Here is a 23,259-nt window from a genome sequence, read left to right as displayed (position 1 = left end):
AACAAGAAGGTTCAATAGGGTTCAACTGTGCATGAGAGCAAGCCCAGCAAGGTGTGCGTAGCCTTTCAATGAGGGCAACTTTGTCCTTTGATTTATTTCATCCAAGTGGCCCACCATAAGATTCCCCTCTATGTATAGCCCTAACCAATGCAAGGTGCATCCAACAAAAAGCATTGCGTGATCCACTGTGATGCATTTGTTATATTCAAGCCGTCCTTTATATATAACCCGCATAATTTCTCTGCTGTATAGCCACACCTTTTCTATCATCTCTCTTTCGCATCACACATACCATGCTGCCAGTTTATATGATGACCCTATTGATGGAAATCTTGAATATTTGACCATGTGCCACATCTATGAGTATGATTAGCAACCAAATGCAAAAACTCGATGAGTGTGATCGTCTAATAAGGGGCCATAAGGGAGACCAGGAACATACCTTTCAAGATGAAATTAGCAGAGTACACATAATCAACCCTTAAAATAAAATCCTATTTATAAAAATACTATAATGACAATTGTATGGTTTAAAAAAGGAATCAAATTAGAGTTGGTATGCCTGACTAGATTTACTAATGGAAGAATCAAATGCCAACCATTTGGATGTTTTGTCTCTCTTGATTCCTTGTCTCATATTATATGAAATTTAATATCTGTCCATAGGGATTTTGTTCGCCTTTATCTACTACACACATGGCATGCATACCTATGCGTATGAAAATGCAGACCGTCCAAGTTGTGGACCATATTCATTGGATGATCTTAAAAATCCAATTCGTGGTTGTCAATGGACGCAATGCATGGTTCAAGAACACAAAGCTCAACTTAATATTTGAGTTGGATTGAGTCGAAGACTCGGTTGACTTGACTATTTCATGATTTGGTTAATCTCAAAAAATTTAGTAATATTAGAAATAATTTGTATTATGTATGACATTTGAGTAAGAAGGAGAAGAAGAGACAGAAGAAAAGGGTGTTTGGCATTTGAGTAGGAAGGAGAAGAAGAGACAGAGATAGAAGAAAAGGGTGTTTGGCATTTGAGTAGGAAGGAGAAGAAGAGACAGAGATAGAAGAAAAGGGTGTAGGCACAGTGAAAAGAGAGAGGAGTACGAAAGTGATTTCAATGGTGAGTAATGTATCTCTGCTTTATTTGGTGTTGTGGCCCACTTGACTTTTGAAATAATGTCAGATGTATAAATTGAATGCTGCAAAGTCTTTACACCGCACACAACCTTTGTTGCCTGAGCTTTGTGGGCCACACACAAACACAAAAAAGAAAAAAGAAAAAAGGAGAGATATGAGAGTGAGATTGAATTAGAGCTTGAACGGAAGCAAAAGTAATCCGTCAGATACACGCCCGGTCCTATGTAAGGCATGATGTAACTAGGCCCAAGAATGTTCGAAGCATAGAAATTCACTTTGGCAATGGAGAAGTTGTTGTTTGAAGTCTAGACTGTAAAACATGTGTAAATCTTGATCCAGGTATTGTCACAGGACCCATGACTTATAGATCTTTATGTAGCGGGCCATCTAAGGTCAACTGACCACTATAGTAGATCAGGTGAAAAATGCTTACTTTTGTTTCAAAATTGTGATTTTAGGAAAAACTTATTATTTTTAATCATTTATAATTTTAATGTATCTCCTTTGTTTTTAGAGTTTTAGTATACATAGTTTTCTTAGAAATTGCTTGTAATCAAAGTATATTATTTTGGATAAATTTTATTTTAGTTGAATTAAGACTCCTAGTAAGGATTTTACTTTTTCTTTATACATGATGTAATTGAAAAGTCTAAGAATTATTGAATAATAAAATTTTGAAATTTTCTTTTATTATGTGGATTCAAAAATAACCTTGTAGATTTAAGTTTTTACTTGAGAAAGATTGTAATGTTTCTCCTCATTGGAAAGAACTGAAATGATGGAAAAGCCTTTCTTAAAGAGAAAGACAGATACCATTTTCTAAAAGTTGACCCCCTCACCAAGACTTTTTAGAGGTACAATTGGCCAATGCAGCTTACATCATATATTTGTGAAAATGACATGTTGAACTAACTGCCCATATATTGATGGCTTTACTCAATAGAAGTTGTTTGACCACTCAGCCCTGTGAGTTGTATCGAGTTGGTTGAGTTTGTCGGTCTCAACAGGTCTTATCTAGTTGAGACTGTTTATGGAGCATACTCAGGATTAGGTATTGTTCCTCCAATGATCAATGATCGTAGTACCGAGTACTTCCTGACAAATTCTAATATGATCAGATTTATAAGAAATTTTCTTTTGTGAAATATGGTCCGATCCTTCATCGGCACTGATAGAAGAAATTCTGTAGGGGAAGAAAAGCATTCCATCACCTATCTCACTTATTACATAACTTGATTGTACTATCGATTATAGTGGCAGAGGGGGAGATGTCTGGATAAGAAGTGTTTGGAGGGGAAAGGGATTTGCCTCTCATTGACAGCTTTAGTGACTGGACACAGGAACTCGCTGAGTTAACTCAGATTGGCTTATTCCTTGGCTGAATTGTCAGCTAGACTTGGATTGTAAAAGAAGCAGCCTTCAAATTGGTTGGCTTGCCTTTGATTTGGATGACTTGGATCAATTCCCTTGAGAGATTATTATTATTATTATTATTTTGTTAGGTTGTTAGTACACCCCACTGTCAATTCACACTTCACTGTTAGCCACCCCCACTGGAGAATTGATACCAAGACCTCAGTGTTAAAACGTGGTATGTTTCACTCAATCTACCACTTGAGCTATGGATCAGGGTGTCCCTCAAGAGAAATTGAGTCTTTGAATTGATTCAACTTGGGTGGATGCCAAGTTGTTTGACATCTCTTTTATAAATACTGTGTAAGTAGCTCATTAATAGTCTTTAAGCCTGTTTGAAAGTCCGTGAATATTTATGCCCAACAAGGATGTAAATTTCCTACCAAAGCCTTTTGCATAACTTCCTATGACAGGAACTTATGTGGGGCCATCATGATGTTTATGGGAAATCCGCCCCTTTAATTTGTTTTAACAATCATGTCAGGACATAAGACCAATACTGATCCAAATCTAAAACTCAAGTGACTGATACGATGGAGGATTGAAGTTCCACAGTTGAAACATACGTGGGGCCATAAAAGCTGTTAATCAGGATAATTTTTTATTTTTTCGGTTCATCCTAATAAGAATGACCTTATGAACGGTATGGATGATATATAAGCATTATAGAGGACCCAAGGAGGTTTTATGGTAAGAATTTACCTAAATGTGGTCCACTTGATTTTTGGATTTAAATCATTTTTGGGCCCATCTCCTAAAATTTTCTTGCAAAACTGATGGACGTGGTGGACAAACATCGCAGTGGCCCCACATAGCTTCTGGTGGCCTGAAAATTTGATCGGAAATGTCTGACTTATATTTATAGGCCCATCATGATGTGACATATCCAAATCATCCATTCACCCCTCAATTGCTCAACATTTTATTTCCAATCATGGAATTTTCTAGTAGCTCTTCTCTCATTTAGAGCCGACTATGCAAAAACTAAAATCAACATTGTTCCACCATAAATGAGAGAGGGATACCAGAAAATTCAACGGTTAGAAATAGGACTTTGAACAGTCCAATGGGCACATTCAGCTCACATGATCTTATAATCATGTAGAAGCTATGATCTTATAATCATGCTTTATTATTTGATGATCTTTTCTTTTTTTTTTCTTCTTCTTCTTATTAAAAATTTACTTTCAAATGTTCCAATTCATCTTCAAACACAATCATCCTATTCGATGACGCTCTTTTAGGATAGAATCTAGAATATGAAATGTTTAGATCATCATTTAAGGTGCAATCCGGGGGTTAAAATCCACCCGAGTACGGTAGCCTTGATACGCTGTGGCTCTGTCAAAGCCCTTTCTGGTATATGGCATGTTCATACAATGAATGGCTTGGATCTCCCAGACGTGTTCCATTCTCTCATTGAATCATGACCCTATGTGATAGAAAGGCCCGGATAAATTATGATGAATTTGAAACTTAGATTGTACCCTCACATTCTTGAGAAAAAATCCCTACGTATCTTTACATATGACCCAAACAAACCATCCAAATAAGGTTAACAATGATACAAATTCAACAAACAAATGACTACATTTACTAAAAAGAAAAAAAATCAACGGTCCAAATTCGACAAACAAATGTCTATTAACCTATGGTTAAAATTTCCTAAGTAAATTTATTTTAGGTTTATGACTATCTATTGCGTACCTATTGTAGCCTAATTCTGATTGAGCCGATTAAGGAAAAGACATGTGTCATAGCAGGGAGAGATATACAATATGCATGAGATTTTTGAAGATGTTCAGGGCGTCTTTCACAATAAGTATCATGCGAGAATCAATATAATGGCTCAATTCAAACTGAACAACTTTGACTCCAATAATATTTATAATGATCATGTGATTGTCAGAAGGTAGAGTTTTTCCTCTAAGAATGGGTTGCGCCTTGACTTTCACAAGAAAAGATTTTTCAATATATACTGCAATAAAACAAAAGGAAAAAACTGCTAATATTGAATACAGATTAAGTTCAATATATGAGAGTAGACTTGGATTACAACTATGAATTACCACTGAGGATTACTTCTATTAGATTATTAATACTCCTAGAATAGATTGAGAAAAACTAAATTGATAGATTTGATTTAGTTTGATTGGTATGAGACGATTTTCTCTGTTGATTTCTTCTGTTATTTATAGATTTCTCACACAGCTATTTCTTGTACGTTTCTCTTTTTAATTTATCAGTTATAGCAACGGAAGAGTCACCATTTACATTCTTCTTCTATGTGCATTTCGCTTCTTTGATTGTTCCTCTTCCGTTAGCCAATGTTCTGTTTTTGATCATATCTCGCTCCTCAACCGATCAACTTTTTGCAACTTGGACTATATGGCAGCGCCTCATCTTTTTACTCAACCGATTTTCTCTCAATTGCTTGGCCACATCTTTTCACTTGACCGATTTTCTTTGCCTTGAACTTCTCGGTTGTGCCCATTATAATTCCGTGAAAAACATCATAAAATATCTTCAAAGATCTCATGCATGCTGTATATCTCCCTGCCATGACATGTGTCATTTCCTTAATCAGTTGGGCTAGAATTAGGCTTATTAATTTTATCCAACCTGTTTATCCATTTTATGACTTTATGAAGAGGTTAGATGGCAAATAAACATCATGATAGGCCTTAGAAAAGTTTCAAAGGTGGATATTATTATCTCAGTTTCCTATTGTATAGTCCACTTGAGCTTTGTATATGCTTCAATTTTGGACTCATGCCCTAAAATGAAAGGACAAACACCACGGATAAAACACATACACCATAGTGGGCTCCATAGTATTGGGTCACCAGGGATATGTGGGTGGTGTTGTGGTCACCATGCAATTCACTTCCTTTTCTTGTACATTGTGGCCCACATACATCAGCTCAGCAAAACATCAGATCAGCTGTGACCCAAAACCATTGATGTGGGTGGGACCTGACCGTGGGGCCCACCTCGATATATGCATTATATATCCACCTCCCTTTGCCAGCTTATTTCAGGGCATGTTCCTAAATATGAAGGGGATACAAATATTAGTACCATAATAAGGAAACAGTAGTCATTGAACACTACCATTTAAAGCTTCTCAAGGTCCACCGTAATGTTTATTTGCCATCCAACCTATTGATAAGGTTACACAGACTTGGATGAAAGGAAACGACAAATATCAGCTTAATCCAAAACTTTTGTGGCCCACAAAAAAGTTTTTAACGGTCGTTGACCACTGTTTCCTGTAGTGTGGTCCACCTGACATTTGTATCTCTTCATTTTTACAAACATATCCTAAAATAAGCTGGCAAAACGGATGTATGTGTGGATATACAATGCATACATTGAGGTGGGCCCCACTGTTAGGATCCCACCCACATTGGATGCCAACTAATCTGGGCTGACTCGGTCAGACTCGAACCGGTTCCACACCTGGAGTCACCTCCAACTTAGGCAAGTCTCGATCGAGTTGATCCAGTCGCAAATGGGGGTGTACATCGAGTCGAGCTAGCCTCAGCTGGACTCGGCTCGGCCACTAGCTGACCTCAGCTCGAACTCAGCTCGGCTCGGTCCTTGAGCCTGATTGGCCAGCTCGGCTCGGTTCGGTCAACAGCTCAGGCCAGTTCAAGCTAAGCTCGCCTATGCAGCATTTTCACAAACACATGGACTGCACCTTCAAATTCTCACTGAATGTAAAACACCAGCAGCATTTTTACAGGTATTTCATCAAATACCTTGTAAGCAACATCAAAATCAAGAAAAAAAAAGGGAGGGATTTGTTTGATGAAACATTTCTTCCTTGCCACCAGCAAACACTTCGTTGAGTCTTTTTTTATTTATTTTTAATAACACACACACAGTCATGCTGTAGTGGGATTTCACCACTTATGGGTACTCGAACCCTTGACCAAGTGTTGAAACTCCTAAGATTCTACCATCGGAGCAAGAGTAAGGACCCTTGAGTCGTTTCATCAAACACTTGGTGAACAACATCAGAGGATACCCATTGCTTTGTTTCTTGTTTTGCATTTACTTCGATTACACAGATTCATTTATGAAAATTTCGGCTGAAACATCAGAAAATACCCATTTCTTCTTCTTCTTCTATTCTTTTATTTATATTACCTAACTGAGTTGATCTAAGTTGATTCGAGTTGAGCCGGGTTCAAGTTATATATCGAACTGAACCCATTTCGAGCTCTAAAAACCAGCTCGACTTGGATTGAATTTAGCTTCGAACCAAGTTGATTTGAGCTTTTTCGAGCTGAGTTGAGCGAGTTGACCGAGCTAGCTCGGTTCGTTTACACCCCTAGTAGCCGAGTCATTTTGGCTTATTAGGCCTCAATTCGGGCCTTTCTTTAAAGGCTCCGCTACTTAGCCCAGTCCACTTACGGAATAATTTTTTACTATAGATGCGACCTTCTATCCACTTTTCTTTTTTAGACCCTAACGAAACCTACTTACCAATCTAGACCCTTCGTCCACGGTGCTAATTTTTTGTCGTTTACGCGCCTCCTTCGACCCTTCGTGGTCAGTCACGCGAGCCGCGTTCCTTCGTTTCTAGAATACCTTGTTCGGTAGATCGTGGAGTTGTCAAAGATGGCAATCCGCGGGCACTTAATAAGGCAGTAAAATATTCACTTAGATAGTCCATAGGACTACCATATCCGCCCTCTATTTTCGATAATTTGATCCTTGACTTTCAAAATCGCCCCTTCGTCGTAGAGGGAGAAAACTCAAAATAAGAAGAACTTTCCCTTTCTACGCCGCGTGATTGACGGAGTGCTCTATGTCGCGTCTTCCATCTGGATTCTGGAAGCGGATTGCGTACCGAGTAACTCAACGCTAAGCGTACTGAGTAAACTGTGTGGGGTCCACTGTCATTCATGCATTGTATCAGCTCCGTTCATCCATTTTATCGTATAATTTTATGTCTAAAAGAAAAATTAATAATATAAAATCTTAATTGGACCACACTACCTGAAACAGTGTGAATTGAAGTCTACTATTGAAAAGTTCTTGGGGGCCACAGAAGTTTTGGATCAAGATGATATTTTTTTTTTCCCTTCATCTATGTCTGTGTGATCTTATAAAAAGTTTGGATGATAAATAAACATCACTAGGTCCTTAGAAAGGTTTCAACGGTGGAAATCAATACTTCCACTGTTTCCATTGGTCTACTTGAGATTTTGATGCATATTAAATTTGGGCTCAACCCCTAAAATGATCTGGAAAAACGGATGGACAGGGGTGGATAAACCGCATGATTTCACAGTGGGCCCAACTCAGTACGATAAGAGCGTAGTAAGTAACTCAGTATGCAATCCGATTTCGTAGATTCTGGAGTCTCCATCCGATGGGTCCCGTCATGAAATGGACCTTGGATTTATTGAAAATGAATTGTTTCTGATTTTCATCAATCGGACTTGTAGATTATCTAATGTCCCATTTATCATGCTGTATAAAGGATGGACGGTCCTGATCATAGTAAACGTGTATGGAGAGAGGTTTTGATGGACATTTCTCTATTTACATGTGAGATCCATCTTTCTAATGGGTTTGGATAGCCCTTGAGATTACCACATGGACATACATATGGGATGCATGCCTAGTTTTCTGTCCACACTCGATGAAAGAAATTTCAACTATTTAAAATTTAAAAAGAAAAGTTTGATACTCCGGCAGCATGCGAAGATGATACGCTTGCACTTATAAATTACGTACTTGGATAATAAATAATTCAAATTAAATTGTCCAATTATGCTTCCTAGTTTAGATGTATTCCGACCCAAAAAATATATTTATTTATTTTATTATCTAATATTGAATCTGTGGACAATGATTAGACGGTTGAAATTAAAAATTCTTCAAAGGTCCTATTTAGACCAACAAGTGTCCACCAATCAGAGGTTAGGATCATTTAACGGATCTAGTTTTCATATTTTGACTTCTCTACGGAGAGAAAAAAAAAATCGGTTTAATTTGAGCTAATTCATTCCACGTGTACAATTTCTGAGCGCATGCGTACCAAGCGTCATACGCAGCCAGAGTACCAAATAACTACCCCTTGAAATGAACGGCCCCGACGAAAAAAACTCGCACGAGTTTCTGCACAGTTCACATCTGCCAATGTGGTATACATGTTCAAGATCTAAGCCGTTCATCAGGTGGCCACTATCTCGAAAGCCGTTGCCATTTACATGCGCCACGTGGAGCCCATCAGAAATGAAGAGAGTCACATGGAAATTCCCCCTTCACCGCCACATACAGATACAGTTAAGTCGTCCAAAGCAAAAACAAAGACGGCTTACTTGATACTCCGGCGGAGCTTGATGATCCATGACCATGCACGCTTAGATTGCACACGTGGAAGGCATATAAATAAAATCAAACCGACCAAAAAGTGGGAACTACTGTAGATGGATTGTATCCTTACAATCAGATGGACTAAACAATCTTCAACTGGGATTAACAGACACTACTAAAATATTCAATATCATCCGTCCATTATAGGTCAAATAATCATCATTCCTAATCATAATTTCATAAATTAATTTTTAAATATGACACATCTACATTTATTTACACTATTTGGATGGATTATCTGGATCTTCATATCTTAAAGTATAGATTTTATAGATGCATGCGTATAGAAAAACACGCTCTTCCAGAGTACCAAAAAGTTTTTGTGAAAAACAATAGAGAAGTCTTCCTCTTCAACCTAGAATTTTTTTTTTATATTTAATTTTTTGAATCGTTTTCTCTTTTATTCAATCCCTTCTCATCGAAGTTCTCTCTCTCTCTCTCTCTCTCTCTCTCCGCTGCTGCTGCTTAACGTGCGCCCCCAGATCGCTCTGTGCAAGTTATAGAGATCCCGTTTTCGAAGCTTATCGTGCGCTTCCTCTTCTTCCTCTCTTCTGATTTTGAGGACTCTCTCTCTCTCTCTCTCTCTCTCTCTCTCTCTCCGCTCCTCTCTTTCTCTTAGGTTTCGAGAGAAAAGGTCTGATGGCGGGGCGTTACGACGTCAATCCGTTCGATGAAGAGAACGTGAATCCGTTTGCGGTACGTTTCTCGATTTGAACTTCTTCATCTAATCTTTTTTGCATTTTTTTGAAGAATTTCCTCTTCTTCTTTATTTTTTTAAAAAATTTTATTTTCGATTTCTAGTTCGAGATTGGAGGAAATTAGCTGGAGTAGGTTATTTACTGATTGAAGTGTGGAATCATGTTTTTGATTTGATTTTCGGTGGAGTTTTGTTCAATTATGGTGTTTTGATGGTTCGGAAATGGGGAATTAGCGATGGGAGGATTCGAAGGAGTTGGAATTTTGCTTTTTTTAGAAAAATAAAAAATAAAATCAGGTCTTGAGTTGGGGTTCTAAGAAGCCTGCTTGATGATTGCTTTTATTGAATGGAAATGTGGATATCAGAGATTTGAGGATCTGGAGTTGGAATTTTATTTTTTATATGTATCTGGCTCTTTTCAGAACTTCCAATCTATTATTTTTCATTCTTTTTTTTTTTTGATTTGATTTGATTTGATTTGATGAATAGGATTAGTTAGGGCTTAGAATCCTAAGGTGGCGTTCTGCCAGCCTAGTACATGTGCGGTGCATCTGAGCCATTCATCATGTGGGCTCCTTCATGTAGCTCTTAAATCAGGCTATTCAACTCATCTGGCGGGTCCCATGTGTATGAAAAGTAGCAGAAAAGAACCTTGCTGCAGCTTATGTTCGACGTGCGTGAGTTGGCCCAAATTAAGATCTGATCGTCCTGATTTTCATGGGTGTTCGGTCCTCTACATGTTGTGGCCCACCTGATGAAGGGTGCTGCCTATGGATGTGCTAGTGGGCTTAATAAACTATAATGAATCGTCGTATCATGTATGCAATTTGTTCTTTCTTTTCTTTATTCTTTAAAAAAAAAAAAAAAAAAACTTCTTTTCTGTTTATTTTAGATATTGGTGAGTGTATCTCTTCTACACCAGAATTTCCAGGGAAAGAAGTGGCATTGAATTGGTCATTCAAAAGAGAGATTAAACCATGTAATTTGAAAAGAAATGAAAAGGGTTTTTAAGCAATTGAATGGTCATTTAAATAATTTAGGATGAAGCCTATCACAGTCCTTGCCCCCACCATAAGAGTCCTACGTTTTAGTGGAAAACTCGCTGTTGGACCTGATTAATTGCTCTTTGTTGTTCAAAATGAATGGTTTCATTTTTGTAATTTTCTAATCATTCCAAATTCTCATTAGTGGCACTAATCAAATTCTGTTTTTCTCGTTCTATTTCATAGTATCCTTTCAACTTGTCCTCCCCTCCAATGACTTGCTAACTGCTTCGTGTATGCAACTTTAGCGTGCAAGACGGATGAGAACATACTTAGTTTGGTTAGCAGTGGTCTTGTGAGTTTTTTGGGAAGATATGCAGTTATCTGATGTCAGTTCTTTCTCTGAATTTAATCGATACTGATGTTTGTATGATTCGATGAACTTATTTGTTACTGTAGTCTGTGCAATGGTTATGAGTAACCCAACTTTTAAGTAAAAATCAAGGCAGCACATTTATATACTCGTTCGCCTTTTACGTTTTCCCCCCTTCTTTACAACGCATGGTTTTTTCTTTGTTTCTATCCCGTCGTAAGTCAAGCATAGATTATCTTTCTTGGTTAATTTACTTCTATGATAGTATATCACATTTTGTAAGTATGCTTGGGTTTGTTGCATTAGGTTGGTTGCTTACGCCATCATAACAGATTTACTTGTTGTGCTTGGCCTTGTGCATTAGGTTTACCTACTCCATTGTACCTACTTATGTAAAGCACTTGCTCATATTCTCGTCATTAATTGTGTCAAAACTTTTCCAGAATCCTGGCAGTGTCCCTCCTGCTTCAAATTCAAGGCTTTCTCCTCTTCCTCCTGAACCTGCAGATTTCTACTATGATCGTGGTGCTACGATTGATATTCCTCTCGACACATCAACAGTAAATGGCTAATTTGGGAACTGAGAAGCTCAGTTCATTTTTAAGAAATATGTTTTGTGTGGGGAACTGGGGATAGAGTTTGACAGTTTCTTACATATTCTTTTGCTTGTATTTAGGATCTAAAAAAGAAGGAGAAGGAACTCCAAGCCAAGGAAGCAGAATTGAGGAAGAGGGAACAGGTACCTTCTGATGCAGTTGTTAATGAATGCCGTAGCTGCATGCCACAATTGATTTATTTGTCTTAAACGTGAATTATTACCAGAAAACAATGGTGGAAAAAGGGGATACATAGATATTGAAATCTTGATTGGTTTTGATATCGCCTATTTGCCTTGCATTGCAGTCTGCTTCTCAATGTTTGTATCATTCATTTGCTTCAGATATTTGGAGCTGCCTCTTTCAAAGGGACAAGAAACCATTTGTACAGAAAAATGGGAACCCTTGCAAGCTCTATGTTAGCTTAATGGGTGCATGCTTTTGCTTATGTTTATGGTCTATAGCCATGCTTGTGGTGTATAATGTATCACACCATTGTGATATAGTGGGATGGTGATAGTGGAAGGCAATTCTTCCAATATAATCAAGTGGGCAAAAAATTTTTGTTTCAACCATGAGAGTTGTGCTTTGCTTTTGACAAAGTTAGATATCTCTCCCATAGACTAATCATTTGGCCTTAATCAAAATTTCATTCTCTTTTTGAAAAATCATTGCATGATGTTGGATCTTGCAAGCCAAGCTTACTGAAACGGATCTAACCATGAAGTCTTTTCTTTTGTTCGGTATATACTATGATCAGTATGTTGTTGAAAGATTTCTTTGCTGCATGAAGGGGGTTGGGTTCATGGAAAAGGTAGGTAGTTCTAGGTTTAGTTGTTACCGTCATGAATTTTGTCAGTGACTCGGACCCGTTTGTGGACCCCATAGTTGTTTAAGTGTGAACTTTTTTGTGCCTCTTCCTTCTTTTTGAGTGGATGATTGATCGCAAGATTGATATAGATGGAAGTATAGTATGTAGTGTTGACGGCAAACTAAGTGATCTTAATCTGCCATGCACCATTACCTTATCTGGGGGTTTGAGAATGGTGGATGGGATGGAATTAGAAAGAAGAAGAAGAAGAAAATCTATCCTACCCTGATCCAAATACAGGGAAGGAAACATACATGGAAGTGTTGGTGTTCTTTGGCTGTTGCCAAAAACATGGGTACTGGTGTGAATATGGGTATCATTCAACACATGAGGATGCTATGTTCGTATTTTTAAGAAGATGAGATTAAATTAAATAATTGTTAGTTTCAGAAAATAAAAGGCCCATGTAGAAAAATATTTCTATCTTTGGGTTGAGAAGCTCTAATCTGTGTTTTTGCAACCTATGTACTCTCTTTAACTTACATGTGCACAATCATGTTAATTTGATCATTTGTCATGTTCATGTGCAGGATCTAAAACGGAGAGAAGAAGCAGCAGCACGGGGTACCATTCTCCTTTTTTGCTCACAGTAGTTTAAATTAGTGTACTAGGTTGATATTTTCATTTTTTACATTTTTTTTTTTTCCTTTTTTGTTGCAGCTGGAATTGTTATAGAGGAGAAAAATTGGCCTTCATTTTTCCCCATTATTCATCATGATATTGCAAACGAAATACCAATCCATGTACAAAGGATGCAGTATCTTGCATTTGCAACATTATTAGGTATGTATTGCTATCCTCTTTCACGAATACCATTCTTAGTGAGTTTCTTCCTCAAATGGTTGAAGCAAGTTTATACTTTTTTCTTGCTAAATATTAACATGGGGCCTGCTTATATTTAAATTAGAATATCAAGTTTTAGGGGAGTGAGGAAAATTATACAAAGCTATCTGATGCATATGTAGCTTATCATTTGGAAATCCCAAGCCTCTTAGCCTCCACATGTAAAATTGGGTGCATATAGGATAACCATGTCACCTAAACGCTACTAGAGAGCATGTAACCGGTATTGAATTGAAGTCTTCATAGAAGCTACATCTTATCATGTAATTGAGTTCTAAAATGCCATCTCCTCTTCACCAAAAAAAAAAAAAAAGAAGTTCAAAGAAAGATCGGTCAAGAGTTGCATGAGTTAAATGCAAACAATGTAAGGACTTGTGTGCATCTTTTGTTATCAAGCTTTGTTTTTTATGAAAGTAACTTTCAGTATGTAACTTTGGCTATCTGTAGGATTGTTTGCCAGCCTTCTGTGGAATATCATATCAGTTACTGCAGCCTGGATTAAAGGGGAAGGTCAGCTTGTCAAACTCGATTGCATCTGATATTTGTTTTTTTTTTTTTTTTGCCTTTCTTTATTTCTTTCATATGATGATACATATTTGGTTGTTTTTTCATTCAATCCCAAACCTGATCTACGATTCACATCAATTCTATTGACTGATCTTGGTTCTGCATGATTTATCTTGTAGGTGTAAAAATCTGGTTCCTGGCTATTATCTACTTCATAGCAGGGGTTCCAGGAGCCTATGTGTTGTGGTATCGCCCTCTTTACCGTGCCATGAGGTATTATCTCTGTTATTAATTTTTCTATGATACTATTTATGTACTCTATGCACCCACAAGTTCATCCTTACATACACACTCCAGTGGTACCTTTCCACTGTAAACATATAGTGTTACTGGCTAGATTTGGGGCCCAGTGATGTGTTCACAGAATCCAAACATTCCATCAGATGAATCACCTCATAAAACACCCAGCCCCCAAAATCAGCCAGGTCCAAAAGTCAGTTGGGCCATAGCAGATGGAACATTTTGAGAGGAAATGCTCACCATTGGTTAGAGTAGGGGGCCTACCATGTTATGACCCTTCATCCATGCCAGATGAAGGGTCCGGCCAAAAATCAATCTGTTCTTCAACTTAGGTATGCCCCTGTGAAATTCAAGGTTAAGCATTCCCTCCCAACTTGTTTCCTTTGCTGTGGCCCACTCTGTTTTTGGATCAAGCTGAGTGAGCTTTAGGAGTTGTTTGAGGTGACACATGTGATGGATGGATTGGATAGTGTGAATACATCACGTGGACCCCACATTTAGCTGGTAACTCTGTAACCTTGCTGTGGTACCAGTCCCACTGGAGCACACCCCGACATTTCATTTATAACATCCCAGGGTGCTGCTTCTTCTCATCAAGAATCATGGTGCTTAATCATATTTCAAAAAATAAAAATAAAAATTGCAGGAAGGAAAGTGCTTTGAAGTTTGGATGGTTTTTCTTGTTTTACCTGGTAAGGTTCATATATCACAAGTAGTCAATTTTTACATTTGTACTATCATATTCATGTGTTTTGCCCGACATTGACGGTAGATGCCTCACATCTGCTTCATTATCTTCCCAACAGCTCCATATTGGTTTCTGCATCTTTGCTGCGGTGGCTCCTCCTATTATTTTCAAAGGGAAGTCTTTGACGTAAGTTCCCTTGTATATTTTGATGACACTGCGCATATCTTGATTTGGTTTTCACCAATCTCATCATAAATATGAAGATGACTGTATCTAGTCGGACTGAAAATCATATATTTATTGGTTTACTAAAACCATTTTATGCATGGATAAAAATATAAAACTATATTGTACATTTTACATCAAAACTCAGTCCATGTCAGCGAACTTTGACAATCATGAAGCTCTATGTTACCTTTCCCAAGTGCCATTAATGATTCCCATTATCTATATTTCCTTGGAACAGAGGTATCTTGCCAGCAGTAGATCTCGTCGGTGACCACGTTTTGGTTGGGGTAAGTTGATGCTTTACAAAATTGTTTGTTTACAGCCAAGATCCTTTTTTTCTATGGGTCGAGTTTGTGCCTTCAGCTTGTTGCCAAGGCTTGGGCACTTGACCCTTATCAGAGACATCCATCGGTTATTCACTTGTGTGGCCTCAAATCCTACTCTCACATTTATCTATGGGGCATGTTGTGCGGAATCCGAGCCATTCATCTGGTGGTTCCCATAGTTCATTTGCCTTGGCAAAAAATCAGGCCTTTCAGGTAGGGGTGCAAGAGCCCAACCTGATCTCAAGAGGACCCAATCCAACTGGAATTCCAACTTGAGGTGCCCAAACCACGCCCGAAAAAGGAAAAAAAATAAAATAAAATAAAATCCTTTATGCTCATCCCAACCCGAGCCAAATGCATGTGATTGTTCCCAACCTGACCTGATTTTGAGTCGGGTTGGTGTTTTCCAACCCAAACCTGATCCGAGGACCTTGCCAACTCAACGAGTCCCACTCTGAACTTGGGTCAGGTGAAACGTGCTCAGGTTGACTTGAGCCCAAGTTGCAGCCCTACTGTCAGGTCATTAGGCGGCGCATTATTTATGAAAATGAACAGTGAAATTCAATGCACATTGTTGGCCCACCTGAAACCAGACCAGCCTGATTTTCAGCTGATGCGTCACCCAAGTGGGCCCTTTTGATGACTGGCAAGGATCAAATGCACACGCTACATTGGTAGGTGGCAGGTAGAGAGGGATTCAGATGGCTTCTAACCCCCTACTGTAGCCGAGTGACTGACGATCTCTTTGCTTACAGATCTTTTACTTCATTGGCTTTGGATTCTTCTGCCTTGAATCGTTGCTCAGCATCTGGGTTATTCAGGTTCTATCCTAGCATACTCCCTACTGAAAGTTATATATATATATATATATATATATATATATATATATATATATGTAATTTCACCTTCTCACTTCCATTTTCCACCTCCCATATGCAGCAAGTTTACATGTACTTCCGAGGGAGCGGCAAGGCTGCTGAGATGAAGCGTGAGGCTGCCCGCGGTGCCATGAGGGCAGCCTTTTGATCTAGTTCTGGAACTTCAGATGTCGACCTTACTGCTGCCAGATGAAAATACCAAAATACCCCTCGATGGGAGCCGATAGAGATTTTATTAATTAGGCTACACATGTTCTGTATCTTTGTGGTTTCTGTGATATCACTGCTTTTGCCATGCTAGGGTGTGCAAGTAGAGAAACGGGTAGAGATTTGTAATCTTTTGTAAAGTAGATTGGGTACAGCTTCTTTTATTTGGCTTGAATTGGTTTTATAGCTTTCTTTTGGAAGTGCTCATCTCTAAATGCATTCTGGTTTCAAGTGATTTTGTTTGGGTGCAGAAATCTTAAACACTCACTGGTGTACAATAACAGAAAAGGAGGAATTGTATGATCTTCAGGTCAAGTATGTAGGTCATCCAGACTGTTGATCTGATGTGTCCAGTGTGGATGGACCAACGTACCCTGATCGCAGGTCACTCTGGTTTGTGGCACGGGTATGGGTATGCGTTAGGCTGCTCCGCCTACCGACATTTCAAATGCGTACGATGATATTTAGACGGATGTTATATATATTGCTCAAGTAGAGTTGAAAAAAGGAGTGCATGCTCTCAACTAGAGTGGGTGCAGATGTCAATTCGCAAAACTGTACTCTGTTGAATACTACTTATCAACTGCCCAAGTGTACTGCCGAGTGTGCCCCTGCTCTGATACCACTTTGATGCAGGACAACTAACCACTTATTCTAAAAGCTTGAATCGATTCCTTTTATTTCATAGTCTAGGCCCCGCATCACATGCGTATTTCACAGTCTAGGCCCTGCATCACATGCGTTAGGTCCTTGTCCGAACTTTACTCGTTGGCCCCATTGTACATGGGTCTCACCTTACACAAGCCACTTGCCTCATAGGGGCTGCTTACTTCGAGTGTGCCTCCGGATTCCAAAGGCCACCCCACGTGAGCCTAGTGTGAAAATGTCCTCACATTACCTACTGCCATCGTTACCCTTTGTGTTCTATATAGATTCTTAAGTTCAATTGTGAAAGGTGAGTCGGGCATGAACCAGGCTGCAGCAGAGAAGGAAATCTCTGTTGCAAAAGGTGAGTCCGGCGTGAACCAGGCTGCAGCAGAGAAGGAAATCTCTGTTGCAAGTGAAACCGCTATAAGAAAACTGAGTGGTCACGAGAAATTCCTATTCTTAGAAGCTATTTGGGTCCCACAGTGATGCCCTCAACACACTCAGTTCATCAGTTTTCCAAGATCACAGTAGGACAGGAGTGCAAAGTGCAAAAATTAGGTAGAAGCAAAACTCAGGTAGGCCACACCAGATGAAACGGTTTGGATGGGTGGATGATATTTGTGCGCACAGTTTATTTGAGTGGAGAGGTAATGTAGGAGCATTTTCACACAGGCCTCAAGTGGGTAGCTTGTGGGATGTAGGGGTACACTCGAGATAGGTGGCCGGCGAGCCTCACCCTTGTGAGGCGGGTGACTCATTTGAGGTTGAACCCATGTGATGTAGGGCCCACGAGGGGGGTTCGGTTGAGAACCTAACTCATGGGATGTGGGGCTTGAGCTGTGAGATAAAGGGATTGATTCGCCATGCTCTATCAATTCGAGCTTTTAGAGCAAGTGGTTAGTTGTCTTGCATCAAAGTGGTATGATTAATGCAGGGGCATTTTTACTCCGAGCTCTAACTAGGGTAGCCTGTGAGATGTAGGGGAAAGCTTGGGGCAAGCCCACGCGTGTGAGGCGAGCCCCACGCGTGTGAGGCAGAACCCATGTGATGTAGGGCCCACAAGGGGGTTCAGCCGAGGACCTAACTCATGGGATGTGGGGTTGGGCTATGAGATAAAAGGGATTGATTCGCTATGCTTTGTCAGTTCGAGCTTTTAGATAAAGTGGTTAGTTGTCTTGCATCAATAGGCTTGATTTTTGGGTGAATTTGCATTTGGGTCCCACTTGATGCAAGGCTCAAATTTCCCAAAACAAGCCAAGTTGCCTCAAAACAAATCTGCATCAACTTCCACCCAGCTCAATCCCGTCCAAAGGGGGTCGAAAAATTCTACATGAAGATGAGCATGGCGAGCTTTAGTAAATGCTCAACTTGTGATTACCATTAGAAAAAGCTCTATCATCTGATATGATTCTTCAAATAAGGATAATCTAGTTTATTTTCATCTTGACATACAATTTGGGTTGGTCTTCAAAAAGCCATACGAGTCCACAACTCTTCAGAACTTGAATACAAAATGACAGTATCCACTCTCCCTACGAATTCTACTGAGCTGCTGTATAAAAACACCATAGAAATCAACCTGAACTCAGGCTGATGATGAGCCTACCCAACTGGCATTGAAGAAATTGAGCCCTTTAAGCATTATCCAGCACCACTTTGCCTTCAAAGATCCTGAAATTCCTCTCTCCAAAGCCTCCACATATTTGCGTTGAGGAAGCATTTTCCAGAAAATGCTACAACTCCTAGGACGGAAAGGCCCGAGCCATCCAGCTTGCAGTAACCTGGAAAAGAGACTCATTTAAAGATCTTGTTTTCTGTAGTGACTCTTGCAAAAGCTTGCATCCTAGGAGGTTTTTTTTTTTTTTTTTTTTGAAGACACAGGGTGTCCCCACCTCATTTTTGAAGTGAGACTAATCCCTACGGATACACGCAATCACCCACAACCACGTGTATCGGGTAAAGCCAAGGAGGGGAATCGAACCCTCACCTATAGGGAGCAAATCTACAGTGAAGACCATTTGCCCATAAGTTTTTGCTAAAGGATACAAATGCCCGCCATTCGCTCAAATTGCCTAAACACAGAATTCAAAGTGAAAATCTTGTTAGCCACCCATCTCCAAACCTTCCTATCCTTGCCCGAGATCACACTGTTAGTCGCCTATAGCTCGCTTATCAGTTTCATGGACTACATCTGGTCCACATCCATCTCTCCTCACCCTTGAATTCAAACCCTTGATATCTAAGGGACTCTCTTCCTTTAATGGAACCAAATTAGTAGGATGTAGAAAAGAACCGACATTGCTTTTAACTTCAATCCAGCTCTTCCCTGGCGTTTTCTTTATCCCTCTATTTTCCATCAGCTTTCTTATCTTCAGAGCATCACCCCACTGACCAGCTGCCTTATATACATTGCCAAGAAGGACGTAGCTCAAATGGTAATCTGGCTCCAGTTCCATCATCTTCTTCGCCACGCGCTCGGCTACACCCATGTTTGAATGTGCTGTGCACGCACCGAGAAGAGCTGCCCAAAGAGATGAATCATCCCCAAAATCTTCTGCCTTCCCTATCAAATCTTCCGCTTCTTCGAGTAGCCCTGCTCGGCCAAGAAGATCAACCATGCAATTGTAATGCTCGATCCCGGCTTTAATACTGTAATCTTCCTTCATTGATATAAAATACCCTCGCCCTCTGTCAACAAAACCCGAATGGCTACAAGCGAAAAGAACACCGATAAAACTAATATAATCAGGTCTAATCCCTTCCTTAATCATCCCATCAAACATCCTAAGAGCTTCCTCTCCTCTACCATTCTGAGCAAAGCCACAAATCATCGAATTCCAAGTAATCAAATTCCTAACAGGAATCTTAGTAAAAACTCGGTAAGCATGATCGATATAACCGCTCTTTGCATAAAGATCAATGAGAGCCGATTCCACAATCACATCCCTCCATCCCCCGGTCCTTAGATAGTGGCAGTGAACCTCTTTCCCTAGTCTCATGGCTGCTAGACCGGCACAAGCACGAAGTACCGTGCCGAAGCTGTAATGATCTCCCTCTTTCTTCATCTCCCTAAAGAGCCCAAGAACGGATTCATAATTACCATTTTGACAGTACCCACCAAGCAATGCACACCATGAAACCGAATTCTTCATGGTCATCCGATCAAAGACCTGACGAGAATCTTCAACTGATTTGCATTTCCCATACATGTCAACAAGGCTGCTCTCAACAACGACATTACTGCAAATTCCAGCCGTAACAACCTTAGCATGCACTTCTTTCCCCTGTTTCAACCGCCCCAAATTACCACAAGCAGTCAGAATGGTCCCGAACGTAAAACCATCAGAAACTAATCCATAATTCCTCTGCATTAAGTAAAACAAACCCAGTGCTTCCTCAAACCGATCATTCCTTGTAAACACCGAAATAAGTGAAGTCCAACTAATTGCATCCAGTTCAACCATTTCATCAAACACCCTCCGTGCGTCTTCTAAACATAGATTCCTCCCATACATATCTATCAAAGAACTGGCAATCACACAATTGGAATCGAACCCACGACCCAATACCTTCCCATGGAATCCCATCCCAAGCCTCACATCTCGAACCTCAGAACACGCTTTGATTGAGGCAGATAGAGTGAACGCGTTTGGCTCAACTCCGAAATCTGACATTTCGCAAAACAGTTTGAGAGACTTTTCAGGTTCCCCAGAACGAACGTATCCTGATACCATCGAAGTCCAAGTCACAACGTCTTTGATGAGAAGACCGTCGAAGACACGACGGGTGTCCGAGAAATCAGAGGAAAGCTTGAAGTACAAGGATAGGAGGCTGTTGCCAACAAAGCGGTCGGAGTCGAGACCGGATTTGATTACGCAAGAGTGGATTTGGAGGCCAGAGATAAACGAGAGGGATTTTGTGGATGTTTGTAGTAGAGAGGCGTAGATGATGGGTTTTGCTGAGATTTGGATTGGATCAGTTGAATTGAGGAGACGAATAGCTTGAGAGAGGGAATTGGATTTGCAGAGATGAATGATTATGGATTGGGAAGATGGGTTTTCCGATTCTTTGAGATTGGGATGGAGAATAGAGGTAAAATGGCGTTTGGAGAGGAGCTTCGTATACATGTAGAGAGAGAGAGAGAGAGAGAGAGAGAGAGAGAATTTAAAAAACAAAAACTAACGGCTGTTAACGGAACCACCATCTCTTTGAAAAGAGGAGGAATTTGAAGGTTGCAACTCATCGTGAGGTATTAATCACCCACACGCGTGTGAGATCCTGGCCGTTCATCAGATGATGTATTTACTTTCCCAGAAAGTCATGCTGAGGGTCGCACGTGCACAGGGAAGTGGACGGCTAAGAAATGAATAACCAATGTCCACGTGTATATACCCAGCCTAATAGATTCCCGGGGCCCACATGATGAACGTCTCAGATCTAAACACCCATTCCACGTCATCCCAAATGAATGATGCATATACAACGAGAGGGGAATGGCCCTTTCAATATCAGGGCTGGCCAATGGAGGGAGCGGATTAGGTGAGACCCCGGATCCACTGAGGTGGGTGGGAGGGGACCCCTGACTGTGGAGCTTACAGTGATGTATGTGCCTTAAATCCACACCGTCCAACCATTTTGACAGCTCATTCTAGGGCATGATAACAAAAATGAAGCTGACTCAAATCTTAGGTGGACCACACCACGAGAAACAGTCAATGATTGAATCCTCACCATTAAAAACTTCTTAGATTCCACCATATTGTTTATTTTCCATCCAACCTGTTGATAAATTCACAAACACATGGATGAAGAGACCACACAAATATCATCTTGGTCCAAAGATTTTTTTAGTTCACGAGAAGTTTTTAATGGTCAATCACCATTGTTTCCTATACTATGGTCCATCTAGGATTTGAATCTGTTTCATTTACTGGATCATACCCTAAAATAAGCTTTTAAAACAGATGGACGGATGTAGTCAAATACATCAAAGTGGACCCACAATCAAGGGTCGCACCTAATCAGCTCCCAGCCATGGGCCAAGCAATATCAACATTTTTAATAGGTCTGGTATGGTGGGCTCCACCTAATTAATTCATAATCAGAGCCTAGGCCACCTATTGCCAAGCCTACTGATAGGGGTGTACATCAAGTCGATTCGAGTCAAGCTGGCCTCACCTTGGCTCGGCTGGGCCACTAGCTAACCTTAGCTCGAACGTGGCTTGGCTTGGACCTTGAGCCTAAGCTCGGCTCATTTCGGTCAGTAGCTCGGGCCAGCTTGGGCTGAGTTCGAGCCAAGATCTAGCCGAGTTCGCCGTTGAGTCATTTTCACAAATACATGGACCACACCTTCAAAATCCTTTCGTATGTGGAATACAAGCAATGGTTTTACAAATATTTTATCAAACACCTTCTAAGCAACATAAAAACTAAGAAAAATTAAGAAAAAATGATATTTGTTTCATGTACATACCTACCACCTCATTAAGTCATTTTATCAAACACTCGGTGAGCAACATCAATGGCAAAGTAACTGGGTCACCGAACTTGTTTGATCCGAGTTCGCTTCGAGCTAGATTTGATCCGAGTCAAGCCGAGCTGGGGCTTGCTCGAACTCGGTTCGAACTCATTTTCGAGCTCAAAAAATCAGCTCAACTTGGCTCGAACTTAGCTTTGAACCGAGTTGAATCGGGCTTTTTCGAGTCGAGTCGAGCAAGCTAACTGAGCTAGCTCGGTTCGTATAAACCCCTACCTACAGACGTTGTGCGTAGCCAGTAGCTATTGGATGGTGCTCCATGGGCCCTACAATATTGTATGTGTTTTATCCATACTGTTCATCCATATTTACATATCATTTTATGGCATGAGCCAAAACATGATGCAGATAAAAATCATATACGCAACCAAACCACAGTAAACAGTGGTGATTGAACGTCCACCATTAAAAACTTTTGGTGGCCACAAAAGTTTTGGATGAAGCTGATATTTGTATTTTCCCTTCGTCCAGGTCTTTGTGATATGATCAACAGGTTGGATGGAAAATAAACATTACAGTGGGCCTAGAACGTTTTTTAAGGGTAGGCGTCCAATCACCACTGTTTTGTTATAGTGTGGTCCACTTGAGATCTGCGTGTTTCATTTTTTAGATCATTCCGTAAA

General features: G+C 40.0%; 2 protein-coding genes across 2 annotated transcripts; one reads left to right on the top strand and one right to left on the bottom strand.

The window, feature by feature from the left end:
* The first annotated feature begins 9,347 nt into the window (after positions 1-9,347).
* LOC131221937 (secretory carrier-associated membrane protein 2-like) lies at positions 9,348-16,687 on the top strand. Its single transcript, XM_058217240.1, has 12 exons — positions 9,348-9,651; positions 11,452-11,568; positions 11,685-11,747; positions 13,006-13,039; positions 13,136-13,258; positions 13,766-13,828; positions 14,005-14,098; positions 14,772-14,817; positions 14,932-14,999; positions 15,280-15,328; positions 16,123-16,188; positions 16,307-16,687. Exons 1-12 carry the CDS (start codon positions 9,595-9,597, stop codon positions 16,391-16,393), a joined length of 867 nt encoding a protein of 288 aa, XP_058073223.1. The 5' UTR covers positions 9,348-9,594; the 3' UTR covers positions 16,394-16,687.
* A 2,441-nt stretch (positions 16,688-19,128) lies between these two features.
* On the bottom strand, positions 19,129-21,372 carry LOC131221936 (pentatricopeptide repeat-containing protein At1g03540). The gene has a single exon (XM_058217239.1). The coding sequence runs from the start codon at positions 21,225-21,227 to the stop codon at positions 19,251-19,253; it is 1,977 nt and encodes a 658-aa protein (XP_058073222.1). The 5' UTR covers positions 21,228-21,372; the 3' UTR covers positions 19,129-19,250.
* Positions 21,373-23,259: the final 1,887 nt, after the last annotated feature.

The sequence above is a fragment of the Magnolia sinica genome, chromosome 12 (genome assembly GCF_029962835.1).
Source record: "Magnolia sinica isolate HGM2019 chromosome 12, MsV1, whole genome shotgun sequence".
Lineage (NCBI taxonomy): Eukaryota > Viridiplantae > Streptophyta > Magnoliopsida > Magnoliales > Magnoliaceae > Magnolia > Magnolia sinica.
Note: the sequence above shows the minus strand (reverse complement) of the source record. Positions and strands in the feature narration are given on the sequence as shown.